Consider the following 15,696-nt stretch of genomic DNA (forward strand, 5'->3'; position numbering starts at 1 on the left):
TTTTTGTTAACCTAACATTATTGAATGTATGTAAACCCTGACGAAACAAACAGTACCGATACGTCACATGGAAAGTGGACCAAACATGTACCCTATACACTTGATGTGAAAAGTCAGCCATGTGTCTGTGTGTGAGTAATTAAAGCTCATAATAACTAACTGGCTGTTGGTGTGTGAGTGATCATGCTCACCCGCATTCTTGAATGGTATTACTCCGCCGTCATTGTTTCTTTTGCATATAGAAAGGATCTTTTGATTTTATTAACATATAATATAAAAATACTAGTAAATTAAATGTTTTTATTGGTTTTATTAAGGTATTTGTTGTCTATATGTGAATATAAGATATAAGATGGGAACTAGTTGAGGGAGGCGGGCCCGGGGTGCAGCGCGCCGTGTTGTGCTGGGAAAGTGAAAATGGTGGTGGTGGACGTGACGCGCTGCGCTAGCATGTTGCTTAAATCGTGAAACCAAGCCGCCGCAATGTGTCTGTGGTGATGTGAAGTGCAATGGTGTGAGGTGCATATGTCGGTGAACACGTAGAATAGTGATAATACACAATGGGGAACTGTTTTAGTAGTAACAGAGGCCCGGGGAAAAAAGAAACGACCTCTGACAGTCGGAGTATCCCCCCGCCTAACAACATTTTCACCGAACAGGTACGTTGTTCAGCCTCCTGCTGCCTGTCTGTTGACCTGCGACTAGCTTTTAACCAGTGATGGTCATTGTTGCTGTTAGTCAGTGTTGTGGTGTGGGATGATTAGTAAGTAACGGGAGCGTGAGGTAGGAAGAGGAGGTCCACGCCCTGCCACCCTCCCGTAGGCCTAGATGGACCGTCCCGGCCTGACGTGGATAGGCCTTGAAGGATGGTTTACCCGTGGTTGACATGAGTTTAGGAGGGTCAGAGTCACGTGTGGAGTGGAGGTGTTCCTTGGACACGTCTACACTAAGTTGTCACTTGTTTTTCCCTAGTGTTTACACTATGACAGCAATAACTCAGCAAAATTTGTTTTAGTGAAAAGTATTTTGTTTAAATGCTATTTTTTGAAAACAAGTTATAATTCATAAGTGTATGTACAGTAATGCCCCGAGTGAGAAGCTTACATGAAAGTTTTAATGAGGAGCACTTTTCTCTGTGTTGTGGTTCACATCTACTGTACAGTATTTGATATGTTTTTAAAGCTGCACAACTTTGAATCTGCTGTGCTGTTTGAAATGTCACAACTGTGAAAGCATATTAAAATGTAACTATTTTGAAGTGAGTGAACTGCTGAGCACATTTTATGTATTAGAGTAATGTTCCCGTGAGAGTTCAAAATAATAAAAATCATTATTATGGTTTTAGAATTTAAAATCAATCAATAAATAACATGGTACTTACTCTACGGTACAGTTTGAAATTGGCCCTAGAATGAGTCAATGTTGTTCCCTTTGTCATTGAAAAATAATTTGTGAAGCTGAGAGAGATATTCTTAAGTCAATTCTATTTTCATGCCATTGAAGTTTATTGTGTGACCTTAACAATTTTGTCCAATGTGGTATTTGCCTTGCTGATATATTGATGGCATTTTGTCAGACTTCTCTTAGGTGTGTAGGTTAGGGTCATCTTTTACCCCAAAAAGACAATTCGTACCCAAGATAACTCTTACCCAACTCCCGAGATAATTCGTACCCAAGATGACTTGCACCCAATTCAAGAGATAATCCATACCTATTAGTATATATACCATGCATTAATTTTAGTTTTATCTATGATTTAAAAAAAAGATCATGTAAATCTTGTAGGAAAGTGCAGTGAAATAGGGAAATGTAATGCAGTGCTTTAAAATGGTTGCATCTCATTACATAAGCTATGATATTCCGTCACACAAACATTGCACTACGAGTACATATTTCACACTATTTTTTTTTTTTTATTTATTGGGCACTCCCCTACATCCTTGTGTAAGGTGAAGCGCAGAAGCGTTTACAGTGCCCAACAGGGAAGCATGCTAAGTTCATGCTTGCCTTTATGTCTCATGAGTTAAGGGCGTAGAAGCATGAAGAGTCAAGGGCATAGAAGCCCGAAGAGTCAGTGTTTTTTTTTTATGTCATCTAGTTATTGGAAGCTCCAACAACTCCCTGAATACGAATTCGCAACTTTCGACTTACAACAGGTACCTACTTTACTGCTAGGTGAACAGGGACTAATGGGGGCTAGGAAGTAAGTCCAAACAACTTCCACCGGCCCGGGAATCGAACCCGTGGCATCTCGCTTGCGAGGCAAGAACGGTACCGCTTCTACCACCGATCAAGAAGGCTACTGTGGAGTCGGGATTTGTGATGAAATTTTTATCAAAAAGTTAGAGAAGCTGGAAGGATACCATATTGGTATGTGCACTTTAATGTACTGTATATTGTACAATTTAAAAGTAATTGCTTGGATTTAATACGCTATTAAAAAGTGTAGTACATACTGTATAATTTCAAAACTGCATTACCAATTTAATACCCAGGACAAACAGTAATCAATTGACAGTTTTTAAACTTGGTACTGTAGTTTGAAAACAAGTACAGTACAGGTATACAGTATTTCCCTAATAGAGTATGGTATATACTGTACTACTAGTTGTACATTACTACACTCTCGAACTGTCAATCATGTTCTGATTTGATGATATAAACAAATATTTGTTGTTTTTGTACAGTCCATATTCTATTAAGTACATATATTGGCATTTGTTTTGATTACTGATTAGACCAAAGTTTTCTTTGTGTAGCTACAGTACTGTACTGGCACTGTACTGTATTAATACAGGTTACTGTACATGGTTGCTCTAAACAGAGGAACAACAATTGGATGTTTATATTATGACATTTTATTCGGACAAGAGTTACTCTGCTATTTAATGGCACAGTTGCCACATAAATAAAACTTTGGGGTTAGAGTTGAGTGGTTCATTTTGTCTCTTGTCACTTTAATGATGGTCCCAGAAACTTTGCCATACTCTTCTCTTCACCTTCTCTTCTCTCCTCTCCTCTCCTCTCCTCTCTGGAAAACTGCAGTATTTAGGTCAGGTTAAGTAAGGTTGAATCAAAATGAGTCTTTTCTGTCAGTCTCACAAGGTAAAAACAAATTAAGAGTTTATTTTCCTGCAAACACAAAGAAATGTTACATTTCTTGTGGTTGTTTTGGCTGATGATTACACCGTGCACCTAAACCAATCTAGAGTATTTCACACGGAGATGGGAAGTGATGTCATGCAAAGTTAACCCATTAGAACATTCCCATGGCAGTGATATACAGTAATTTAAACCAAATAGAATGTTGGATAAATATAAGAAGTTCATGGTTGAACATCACTGTCAAAGCTGTATAAAGGGGCTCTGTGCAGTGTTGAACGATTGCTATGAAGAGATATGCTTTTGCAGCTGAGAGACTGTTGCTACTTCCCGTTTATAGACTCGTGAAAAAATGTACTGTACTGAGTTGTCTTGTTGGCAATAGGAAGCATCATAATTTTTCTGCATACTGTACAAAATTTAAAAACGGTTTCCATTCCAGAATTAATTACTGTTTATAGGTGTGGGATAGATATGTGGAATGCATTTCATGGGGCGATATTGAAATGCATTCGGGTACAACTAAACTGTCAAGAGAATCCTACAATATGAAATTTCTACTGTAGACATTGTAGTAAATTCTTGATTGGTGGATAGGCCTACAGTAGTTATATAGCCAAGTTCTAATCTAGAGGACTGAAAATCTTGTTACATCATTGGTACTGTATTAGCATTACAATATACTGTAGTTAGGCATTTAGCTGCTGTTTGGCAGTACAGTATAGTAACTTTGAAAAATTATTAATGTCACTTTCAATTAAGAGCTACTTAGATAAGAAATTATTAGAATTTGTTAAGATTTACCAACAGCATTTCAAATTTTTTTGCATGTTAGCTCATTTTACTCAGAAAGTACAGTACCTGGTATATAAAAACATTTTGCCCACCACTGTGACTTGAACTTGTAACCCTCGGTGCTCTGCTATTAAGACAGAAAGGTACTTAGTGAATACCTAAGTCAATAATTTTTTGTTAATGTGTAGAACGAGTAGGAGTGCTGTGTTAAAGGGAAACATGGGAACCAGGCAGTTATTCCAACAATATTAAAAGATCATACCCCCGGTAATTCATTGCTATTTTGAAGGTATTGTATTGTACTGTACTGGTACTTAAAAACAGTATGTTGATGCTTGTACTGTACCCTACTATATTGTTGAGGTGATAAAAGCCTTGAAACAATGTTGTTTGGCCGCAGCATTTTGGACCCATAACTTACAGCTGGCAGTGGCATTCAAGAATTTATACCCTGTACATATTGGCCATGACATTTTCATTGTTCATGGTAGAGTACAGAACTTAAATTCTTATGGATAATGTGCACTTAAGGTAAAAATATTTATTGAAACATCCTAAATAAAGGAATACTGGTACTGTACCGGGTGATGCTAAGCATTAATCTGCAATAATTTTTATAATGTGATGATTGGAAATTATTCACACAACTTGATACTTCTGTATAACAAGAAATTTCTCTACACATAATTTAACATAACCCTTGTCTTGTGGTAACGGTCCTTTACAGTATAATACGTTATTTTGAATTGAAAAAACAATTATACTGTATACATGTATTGTAACAATGGGCATGAAAGCAGAGGCCCAAACATGATCAATCTTTTATTATTTAAGTATATTTTACTCACGTCTTATAAATTAACCTCTTACAACAAATTTATTTAGTTCTCCAGCTGAATATTTTGCACTGTTTACCATTGAGATATACTGGCATGTATAATAGGGGTACCGTAACTGAATTGACAAATTACAGTACATGTGAATTGTAGATACAGGTAAAGTGAAGAATGATTGTACTCTGTAATACAGTATGGTAGTATCACTTTTCTTTTTTCTTTGCAGGTCCAATCACCACCACTGACTGGGCCCACGATTAGTGATCCAAGCGGTGTCACAAGGGGTACCACAGACAATCAGGCCCTCGGTGGCCGGCCTATGAATGGCCTAAACCCAACCTTACCTTCACTGCCAGACCCTGAGGGAACTGCAGCTACATCTAAAATATTTGTGGCACTCTATGACTATGATGCTAGAACAGATGAGGACTTGAGTTTCCGCAAGGGAGAACATTTAGAGATTCTTAATGATACACAAGGTGACTGGTGGTTTGCAAGATCTAAAGCCACCAAACAGGATGGATATATTCCCTCCAACTATGTAGCCAAGTTAAAAAGTATAGAAGCTGAACCGTAAGTACTATACCTATTGAGTTGTGTAGTATGGATGAGAAGTTTGTGATGTTTAAATCCATGAGGTTTGTCTTTTGACCTGGATGTGTCAAACACTCACAGGAGGCATAACCTACTGGCAGTTTTAGAGGAAATTGTATGGACAAAATTCTACCCTTCTACTGGTCCTATGGCATTCTCAGACATACAGTATGGTTAGGAGTCCCAAATGCATTTACAGGTATTAAAAAAAAAATTGGATTTTGACCTAAGAATAAAGTTTTACAACTGTATAAAATGAAAATAGAAATTTTCAAATGGTGTTTTTTTTTCAGGTGGGTCTGTTATCTGGGAGAAATATAAGTTTAGGTACTGTACTATGTGCTGTATTGTGGTTATGGCCTAAAATTTTTGTGGGTGTCACCATTTTAATAGTAAGGCTTACAGTATATTGTGGAGATGTTGAAGTTGTTGTATGAAAATTAAGCTTCCTGGATTGTTCCAGTATAAAAGTAATTGCTAGTTTCCTTTATGAATTTGAAAATAGGACAGCATATTTTGTCTTATTGTAAATAGGAAATAGAATTACAGCTTGAACATTTATATACAGTACCTCCTCTGTGACAAGCCTGGTGGGTTTGAGAAGTAGTACCTGTACTGTACTGAAATCAAGATTATTTCAGGCTCACTGTATGATAACAGTATACTGTACAGGTATGGGTATATGCATTTTCAAAGATAATGACATGTTTGGTTCTTGTAACATATGTGAAAAGGTGAGGTTGAATTATCTTCATAAAACCTAATTTTTAATTTTGATTGGCCAAAGATCAAGATTAGTTATTCTGACATGAATAGAATTAAAAAAATGAACAAGGGCAACAAAAATATTTTGACTTGGCCAGTAAGCCTTTTTTTTAATGATTACGCTTGAGATGGTTTCTCCTGGTTTCTAACTTATTAGTTAATCATTGAAGTAAAAATAAAACCGTAGCTACTGAAAATTGATTCAAAATTTCCCAGAAACAGGTGTGACATCTGAGATGATGTCATGATTTATATACGAGGTCTGTCCGGAAAGTATCCAGCCATTTACTATTAAAAAAAATATTGCTTACCTAGGACAATGGCGCCTTAGTCCCCTTCAAAGTATTCCCCTTGGAACCTCACACACTTCTCCCAGCGTCTGCAAAGTCCTCTTTCGGGATCTTCATCAGCTGCCTCGTCGCATTCTCCTTAATCTCGTCCACGGTCTGAAATCTCCCCCCTTTCAACTGCGATTTTAGCTTTGAGAAAAGCCAGAAGTCGCAGGGAGCCAAATCTGGGCTGTAGGGGGGCTGAGAGACCTGGATGATGCGATGTTTTGCCAAAAAAAAAAACCTGCACGAGACGTGAAGAATGGGCAGGCGCGTTGTCATGATGAAGCTGCCAGTCACCACTTGCCCACAGCTGCGGTCGTTTTCTTCTTAACGCATCCCTGAGCCAGCTAAGAACTTCGATATAGTACTCCTTCGTTATTGTTTGGTCATTGTAAATGCGATTGTCACACAGTACTCACACTCACTCAACGGCGTCTGCCGGTCAACTGAATTGTCCCACGGGAGTGTGGCTGTTCATGCTTGCACAGTACAGTCCTCTCTTGAGTGGCTGCCAAGTTACATCAAGGCTGTGCGACCAGTTCTCACAATATTCACAATGGCTGGATAATTTCTGGACAGACCTCGTATATACACACACACACACCGTATTTCTCGGTGTATAAGCCGACCCCCAAACTCGACTCATTATGATCATTACCGTTACGAGCGGTTTGACATTCGATACTGGACTGACCCTTCTTCATAGTCGACCTCTTATCTGTTTACCACATTCTCTCCACTTGGCATTTTCCATATCTATGAGGTGGTTGTCTTTAAACCTTATGGTAAATGGCCCCACCCGCAAAACAAATGAACTACGACGCATCGTTCAAGTTAAAAGTTGGTTTGAGCAATGTGTGTGATCACTGAAGAACAGGGTGAATACATTGGCTGGATCACTGAATCAGAAAAGCTGTACATAGTTTATAGAAGTTGTAGCTTGGCCAGGTGTGGAGGATATGATGAATTAAATGTTGGTGGCAGATTATATTACTTTAGTAGACTCATTATGGGGTGAGAGCAGGAGTTGTGGAGAGATGAGCTGCATTTGTGGAGGGATGGTCTCTAGATGGTCTCTGTTTTTTGAGGAATTATGGAGATGTGAAGATAGGGTATACATTAACTGAAATGTTTTTATAAGATTTAATGAACTGAACAAATGATTTGTGGAATGTTCTTAGGAGGGTTTGTGAAGAGATGAACATGGGGTTTATGGAGAGGGGATGTGAGAATAGTATTCATTCAGTCTGAGAACATTATTGAAGGAGCTGTTGGAAACGAAGGGTTACATTATTATGGAAGTTGATTTAGAAAAGCTACTTGTAGGAAGTAATAAAAAAAATCTGGTATTCTTAAGCAAATTAATAATGAACAGAAGAGTTGGAATGATTCTGATGTACAGTAGCTACTAAGAGAATGATTAAGGAAATGATTCTATTTATCCAAAATAGGCAGGTGGTAGAGTAAGAGTACTGTATAAGCTTCGGGGGAAAGAAAGAACTAAGGTGTATTGTGATCCTTTTTGACATATGACAGTTAAGCCATGTGTCCTAAAATTTAAGTCTACAAATTGTACCTAAAGGCTGACCTGCTGTTAACAAAAGGAGTAGAACTAGTGAGATGTACGAGTATTAACAGTTTGGAATGTTGTGAAGACTGAAGATATGAATTGTGGAATGGTAAAAAGGATGAAGAGAGATGCTGTGAGAAGTTACATACATGGGTGAAGGGTGGTAGAGAGGATTTAAATAAAGGTGATGTAGTGGATGTGTGAGGTAGAGGGAGACAGCATATGTCATGGGAGTGAAGCATCAGAATAAGATAGATACAGTATTATACAGGAAAATATTGTCAGGTATAATAATAGAGGGAGAGGGGGTGTACCGGTAAGTGGTTGACTTGCTGCAGGAATATAGTAAGTAAAAGTGGTGCTTTGGAGTATGAGTCAGCAGTAACCAAGTTCATGTTCAGGAGAGTGGTAATGTATTTCATAAGCTTAAGTAATAAAAAATTATAGCTTTTTCTGAATTTCAGTGTTGTACTGGTACCTGAAACTAATGTTTCAATCTTAAACTGTTGCCAGAGAGTTACATTGATTGATTTACACTTTAAGTTTTACACCATTACCATTAGTTTTACTCTACTTTCATTGTTCACCACTTGGAGGCATATACAGCTACCAGTTTTGACTTCTAAGCTCATGCACTATTTCTTACTCAAACTAGTTACTGTACTGGTGAATATATTTACTTGTGTGTGCCCATATATATATATATATATATATATCTTGATAAAATCACACGGGAAAAGGGAAACAACGGAGGTGCTCAGTTGTTTCCCTTTTCCCATGTGATTTTATCAATATATATATATATATAGATAGATAGATATCTAGCTAGCTAGCTAGCTAGCTAGCTTTAGGGAAATAACTTCTAGGTTCTGCTGTAAGATAATTAAAACACATATCTTGTTTTCTGGCATTTTGACTTATTTTCAGAATGAATATTTGACTAACTTGTATAGTTACTGTGTGTGCTTTTATGTACAATATCTTGTGCAGCTGTACCAGTTCCCCATGGTCTTCTTGATTATCCATATTTTAATGCATTTACAGTAACTAGCTGTAAGATTACTTTTGATGTTGCAATAATTGTTCTTAGTTTTGTATACACATTGATATCAGTTCTCTTGGCAGAGTACAGTACAGTATGTCTCTTAATGGGTTTTACTCTTGCATTTAGGTACAGTAAAAATATGGACCTCGGCTTCATCTTTTAGTAGTTTCTCCTACTTGTTCGGTACACTCCACAAGCCTAACCACATGTCACTTTCTTTGGCTCCTCTAATATTCCTGTTCTCTAGCTCTACTAGATTGTATTAGATTAGCTGGCTAGAAATTGTATACAGTACATACTTGAAAATAAACATGGAAGAAAGGGAATCCAAATGGAATAATAAGAATGAGAAGACATTATACATTAACTTTGGCTTATAAAGCATTTTCATATACAGTGCTAATGTAATGCAGTACAGTTATTAGCGATGGATCAAAGGATACTGTACATTCCATATACGGTACAGTAATTCCCCAAAAAGACAGGAATTATTAGTTGAGAGCAGTACAAGACATATGTATAAAGTGACAGGATATTGCAAAGATAACGTGTAGAAAAAATACACATATTGCACTAACTCGTATCTTCAGCTTGTTTGAGCAGAACTCTCAAGATGAGCAATAGTTTATTACCTGTATTGCTGTATTTAGTACTGAAAGGGGTATGTGGTTGATGGATGTGGGCACTGTTACCAGATAGTCTAGTGGAAACACTATATCTTTAATGATATCGTGGGCATACTCTTCTGTTTGGTTTGTCATTGTTATCATTTGAACATGAGTGTCATGACTTCATGCAATGAATTTGTTTTAATCTTAGGTGTAGTTTTTATGATTCAGAAATCTCGCACATTGTAACTGACATACAGTATTACCCATACTGAGGTGCAGTACTGTACTGTATTTGCTATGTGAATGAATTTGATGTAATGACAATCTGAAAATTGTCATTTTATTTGTCATATATGGTAATATTCATTTAAGGGTTCCTAAGGACAATATTACTACTTGCAGTTGCAGTATGTGTAAATAGCTGTGTGGACTGTTCATTGAGTGTGTTTAAAAGTTTCAGTGAAATTTTCATGTGTAAAAGATTGTTAATGGCATCTGTTCTGGTGGTTTTATTGTACAGTTTGTGGTACAGTGTTGCATATGATAAGTCACACAATACAGTTACCGTAATGTACAGTACAGTATTACACTAAACGCATAATAATGCTGTACTTCCAGTACTGTATTATAATTCTTATAATTTTTTTTACCTATCGTCTACATCAGATTACCAGTACAGTATTTATGACATGGGTATCCTTATATGCAAATTTTCATTGTATAATATCTCGTGTAAGCAGTAGATTGCTGCTTCACATGAGAGATGACTTAATTTTCTTCCTGAATGATAGTGACATATTATGTCAAGTGATCATGTATTTATGGAACACATGGATATATTTTGACCACTTTTGTTCCATTAGGCCACTTTTTTGTAACCTAACTTAACTAGGTACTATTTACGTTCATTGTAATAATCTGTAGTACTGTATACAGTAAGCTGATTTATTAAGTGATGTGTAAAGCAACCAGGTAGAAATAATGAACAATGATTTCCAAAATCAGTGAAACAACTTGCGTGAAAGCTGGTGGCACATGTGACTGTTAGTCACTTGGAATTGGTCATTTGAAGTGTTGAGAGGATGTTATTGATAGTTGGGCCCATCAAAATTGGTTTATCGGTTTGTTACATGCACTGCCTTTTAAGATGATTCCCATTACAGACTCCTCAAATTATTGTCTAATCTTCCTCAGAGATAACCGACTTATAACCCTTGAGAGTTAACTCTCTTCGCTTTTCATAAGTATTCCTGAAGATGTTTACATACAGGTATTTTCCTCGTGTATCAGAGTTGCATCACTCTCTGGGAACACTTTTAATTTTACTGTATCACCCAGTCTCTGATAAATTATTATATGTCTGTCCAGCTCCAATATATCATGTGCTTGATGAGTTACCAGTTCTGACAATTCTGTTATACTGTACCTAACTTATGATTATCTCGTAGCTATTTCATACTTTTATGGTTTTCAGAGGATCCATTCCACTTTAAATCTGAAGACATATATGAGGTCCCAGTTATCAATAGTGAGGTTGGGAAGTATGGTAGTTCTCTTTTACAGTACTAAGATCTAGATTAGTATATGTTCCAAGATTGACCAGTGATCCAAAGTGTTTGTGATTAAGGTGGTATATGCATCTTGTAATCAACCTATACAGTACTCTTAATTCCTTAAGGACCACTGTCTAACTGAAATAAAAAATCTTCAATACCTGTATTACATTACAGTGCTGGCACATTTTAAGATAGCATTTGGTATCTTGACATAGGAATGAGCCTGTATTGTATACTGCTTATCCTCATGCTCAAACAATCCTAGCTTACTAGTGGGTATAGCGAAGAGTTGGCAAAATTATAATAGGTATCAAAATGGTAGATGAGTTGTCTCAAATCTTTAAAGTGTATCAAAAGGTCATTAAGGTGAGGTTTAATGAGCTAAAATTCATTAATTATCAACAATGCCAAAATTATTGTAATCTAGCTACTTGTGGGGGTCAACATTACCACTATACCACCAGGATACTAAAAGCAGTCCTAGACTCTGTTATATTTCACACAAAGCCTGTTCAACGAGCTTAAAGAATCGTTCATTTAAGGATGTTAAAGTAATTTAGATATTCTTTAAGTGTCCTTGAGCGAATTAACCACAAGCCAATACAGTAGTGTGGTTACCTGGAGTTGTTTTATCCCTCCCTGCTCATGCACACCATATACATAACAATACAGTTTCGGCAGATGCTAGGAGTATTGAGTTGGGAATATTGGTTTGTCTTGGTCATGTGAAGACTCGATTCACAAATGCCCAACTGTCATTTTAGATACTCTAAGCCAAATAGACAGATGTTATTGTCTCAAAAATAAGCTTTGACATTGCTGTGGGCTTGGTTCTGATAGAACACTAAACTTAGTTGATAGCCAAAAAGAGCTTTTCTTGCATATTTTTTAACATTTATTACTAGGCAGTACTGTATAAGTATATTTGTCATAAAGATTAGACACTCAATGTTTTATTTAAAGTTGCAAAAAAGCATTAAGTATTGATTAATAGTTTGTTCTGTCATACTCATAGTAATGTACCAGTAATCATTTGTGATTGCAGAAGTCATATGCTGTCAATAATCAGTACTATTGCATGTGATGAATGTATTACTGTACAATACAGTATATTAATTTTGTATAGCTACTTGTCATGCAAAATAGTAAATGTATATACTGTACCATCTGTATAAATTTGATGTAATTTTTATATGTACTCTGTATTAAGTAATCAGGGTTACGTACTGTGTGTGTATGAGTTTATTCATTTCGTCGTGCCAAAATATAGAATATTCATCATTTTAATATACTTTATACATGTGTCTACTGTATTTTTCAGATGGTATTTTGGGAAGATCAAAAGAATAGAAGCAGAGAAGAAGTTATTATTACCTGAAAATGAACATGGCGCCTTCTTGATACGTGATTCTGAAAGCAGAAGAAATGACTACTCCTTATCTGGTAAGGATGGGATGTCATGTGGTACTGGTACATAGGAAAGAGTTGAAAAGAAGGTTGCCTATTATGATTCATAGACATTCAAGTTATAAAGTGTACATCTTAATACATGTTTGTAGATTAACCCTCTTCAGATACACTGTACAGTGCAGTGCAGTACTGTATTACACCATGTTAACCCTCATCATTGCTGCTCTTCCCTGTGGGTGTCCTCTCCCACAAGTAATTTTTTTTTATGTAAGAGAAGGACAGAGAATGTGTGTGCTTATTTCTGCTGGAGTTTCTTATAATTTTCTTGTAAATCATTTTCCATTGAATGGCGCCTTACAACTTTGTCCTGAACAGTACGTGATGGGGACACAGTTAAACACTACCGGATACGGCAACTAGATGAAGGAGGGTTCTTTATTGCTCGTAGGACCACCTTCAGAACACTACAAGAACTTGTAGAACACTATAGTAAAGATGCAGATGGTCTCTGTGTCAACCTCAGAAAGCCGTGCATCCAGGTTAGTTTTATGATATACAGGGTGCTTACAACCTTATTTCTATTGTGTAATATTACTTATTGCAGGTAACACTTGTTGGGTCACCATGAGTAATTAATATAAGTGTGTATTTAGGAAGTGTTTATGGAAGAATGTGCTTGGACGACTATGTTTTATAATGTAAGAATAGCCTTACACAAGTAAATCACATTGAAGGGACGTGAAGGATTGCGTTGTAAGGTGTAAGACCTTGAAAGAGAATGTTAAGTGCCACCCTGCTTGATAATGAGAAATGGTTTAATTAAGGTAGATTGATGATTGATAGAATGTTTTAAGTATTCTACAGTTCCAAATATAGATAGATTTACGAGTAGTTAATTAGTAGAATATTTTACATATTCTTTGATAGCAATGGAAATGATGAGAAGGAAAAAATTTAGCCAAAAGTAAAAGTAAACAACTGTAGGAAAGCTCTACATAAGTGATTGTGTTGGAAGGAATGGTTCATTATGAGCTTGAAGTGATTAGAGAGGTACTTGAGGACTAATACAGAGATACAGGGTATTGTTAGACACAGGGTGATGTAGGGTGATGTTTGTAGCCTTGTACAGGGTATTTATTTATATGCAAGCTCTTTCGCGTTAAATCTAGTTCACTGTGATTTCCTCTGGTGTCTTTTCAGGCTAGAGAAATTTAGTGTAAACAAGTCTGATTTTTTGTAGCTACTGTATCTGTACAAACATTTTGGCATTAGTGTCCCACTCCCATGTTTGTATTATGAATTGCAACTGTACAGGTGAGGAGTGGTATACTGTACCATGCTCTTATGTTTTAGTGTATACTGTGGCACCATGGCCATAGTATTAACTAAATTCATCTTGGCAAATGTATTGATGGATATGGAAAGAAGACTGGAAAGGTTCAGTATAAGTAGAAGTTAGGAAAAATTAATAGAGCTCAGTGACACTGGATGGAAAAGAGTGGTATTTTTCTGGATTTTGTTAAGTTTCAGACATGTAGCAGATCACCAGGAATTTGTTAAAGAGGAAAAAAGCGAAAGAGAATGGCAGGAGAAAAGACTTCGGTGTTTGTATATTGTGAGTGAGGTCAGCAGTCTACCATCTGACATCGTATGTTAATTTTTCATAGAAAATTATTAAAATTAATTTAAAAAGTATCTGGCTATGGATGTACTAACTTATAAACATAAAAATTGTTTTTACTTACTGAGACAGTTTGCTTATGGTGCTTCTGTTGTCACTGAATTTTTTGGTCTCGTAGATGTTTTTTTAGGTACTGTACTTAAACACTATCCCTGTACCACAGTTTAGAATAGTTTGTATCTGATAGTTTTTCATTTTTAGGTGTGTTATCTCCTCTCTTATGTTACCATTTCCCACATTAAGAGCAGGGTGGTGCAAGCATTTTGGCTTTTGACCATTCCCAACATAGTGCTTGCAACATCATTGGATTTTACCCATTAGATTGATCATTAGGTAAAGTGGCCAGCAGTTGATTTCAACATTAAATAACAAGAATGAATGATGTGAATGAAGTATACACAAGGAAGGAGAAGGGGAAAGGTTGGTAGTACCTGTACCATACTCCATTTATTTTCTTAGACTTGGTTAAACAATACTTCGTGTTTTTCTTCCAATGTTACATCAGTGTTCGGTTGAAGGAGAATGCTAAGGATCATATATTATGATGCGGATGCAGAGAAGAAACCCCAACTACTGTATATTTACTACACCTGATATACCTTTCTAATTTAGTATTTCATGTATATTTTTATGACTATAAAGTCTTGCTTCAATCTCCATATTTCAGTTTTTATCTTAGTCTCAAGTTGTAATGTGTTTCCCTCATGTTTCATACTTTAATTTTGTGTTTACAGGTAGTTTGAATGCAGAATTTGCAATAGTTTTATTAATTTTTATTTTTATTTTTGTACAGTGAGACATTTTCAAGTTATCCCTCTTTATTTTTTGACAGTATTTGTAAGTGATGCTTCCTGGGGTTCCTGTAATAGACATTGATAAATAGTATAGTAACAAATTGTAATATTTTCTAAAATCTTTCCTCTCTTTCAACTTTCTCTCCTAACATCACCGGGGGAAAAGGCTGTAAGTTGACAGACATTGGTTCTCTTAAGTTAATTGCATGGTCCATTGTGGATGAGAATGTGCATAATCTTAGTTCTAGATAATAATACTAAATAAATTTGGAATTCTGAGATTGAACCACTAAGCATTGAGAAGCATGAATGTATCAAGGCTGAGGAGTCTGCAAGGTTCCGTCTTTTGTCCATCTGTGGTGAAATGTGTTCAGTATTGCTAGAGGCTGTAACATGTTGGCTGGTTGGTTTGGTGTTGGGTGACAGTAAGCTGTGTGATATGTGGAGTCATAGACCGCGAGTCATGATTTGTGCTGGAAATTAGTGTAAGCAGATCTCATTTTATTTTCTGTATCAAATAAGTGATACACCTAATTAAATTACTGTACTCCAAGTATGTAAGATAAAGATGTAAGTACAAGGGTTGAAGAAATAAAGTCAAGTTG

The 15,696-nt window shown here is 36.3% G+C and overlaps 1 protein-coding gene across 4 annotated transcripts in view; it reads left to right on the forward strand.

Annotated features, from left to right (window-relative positions):
- The first annotated feature begins 388 nt into the window (after positions 1-388).
- Positions 389-15,696, forward strand: part of LOC121876885 (tyrosine-protein kinase Src42A-like) — a 53,606-nt gene continuing 38,298 nt past the window's right edge. The window contains exons 1-5 of one of the 4 annotated variants that reach the window (XM_042382445.1): positions 389-659; positions 4,960-5,306; positions 12,528-12,649; positions 12,992-13,155; positions 15,258-15,260. In XM_042382445.1, the coding sequence (XP_042238379.1) occupies positions 561-659; positions 4,960-5,306; positions 12,528-12,649; positions 12,992-13,155; positions 15,258-15,260 (735 nt within the window). In that variant the 5' untranslated portion in view covers positions 389-560. The remainder of the gene's footprint in view (positions 660-4,959; positions 5,307-12,527; positions 12,650-12,991; positions 13,156-15,257; positions 15,261-15,696) is intronic. The other 3 variants (XM_042382463.1, XM_042382454.1, XM_042382470.1) reach the window with 3 other exon arrangements.

Source organism: Homarus americanus, unplaced genomic scaffold (assembly GCF_018991925.1).
Source record: "Homarus americanus isolate GMGI-L3 unplaced genomic scaffold, GMGI_Hamer_2.0 scaffold33468, whole genome shotgun sequence".
In the NCBI taxonomy this organism is placed as follows: Eukaryota; Metazoa; Arthropoda; class Malacostraca; order Decapoda; family Nephropidae; genus Homarus; species Homarus americanus.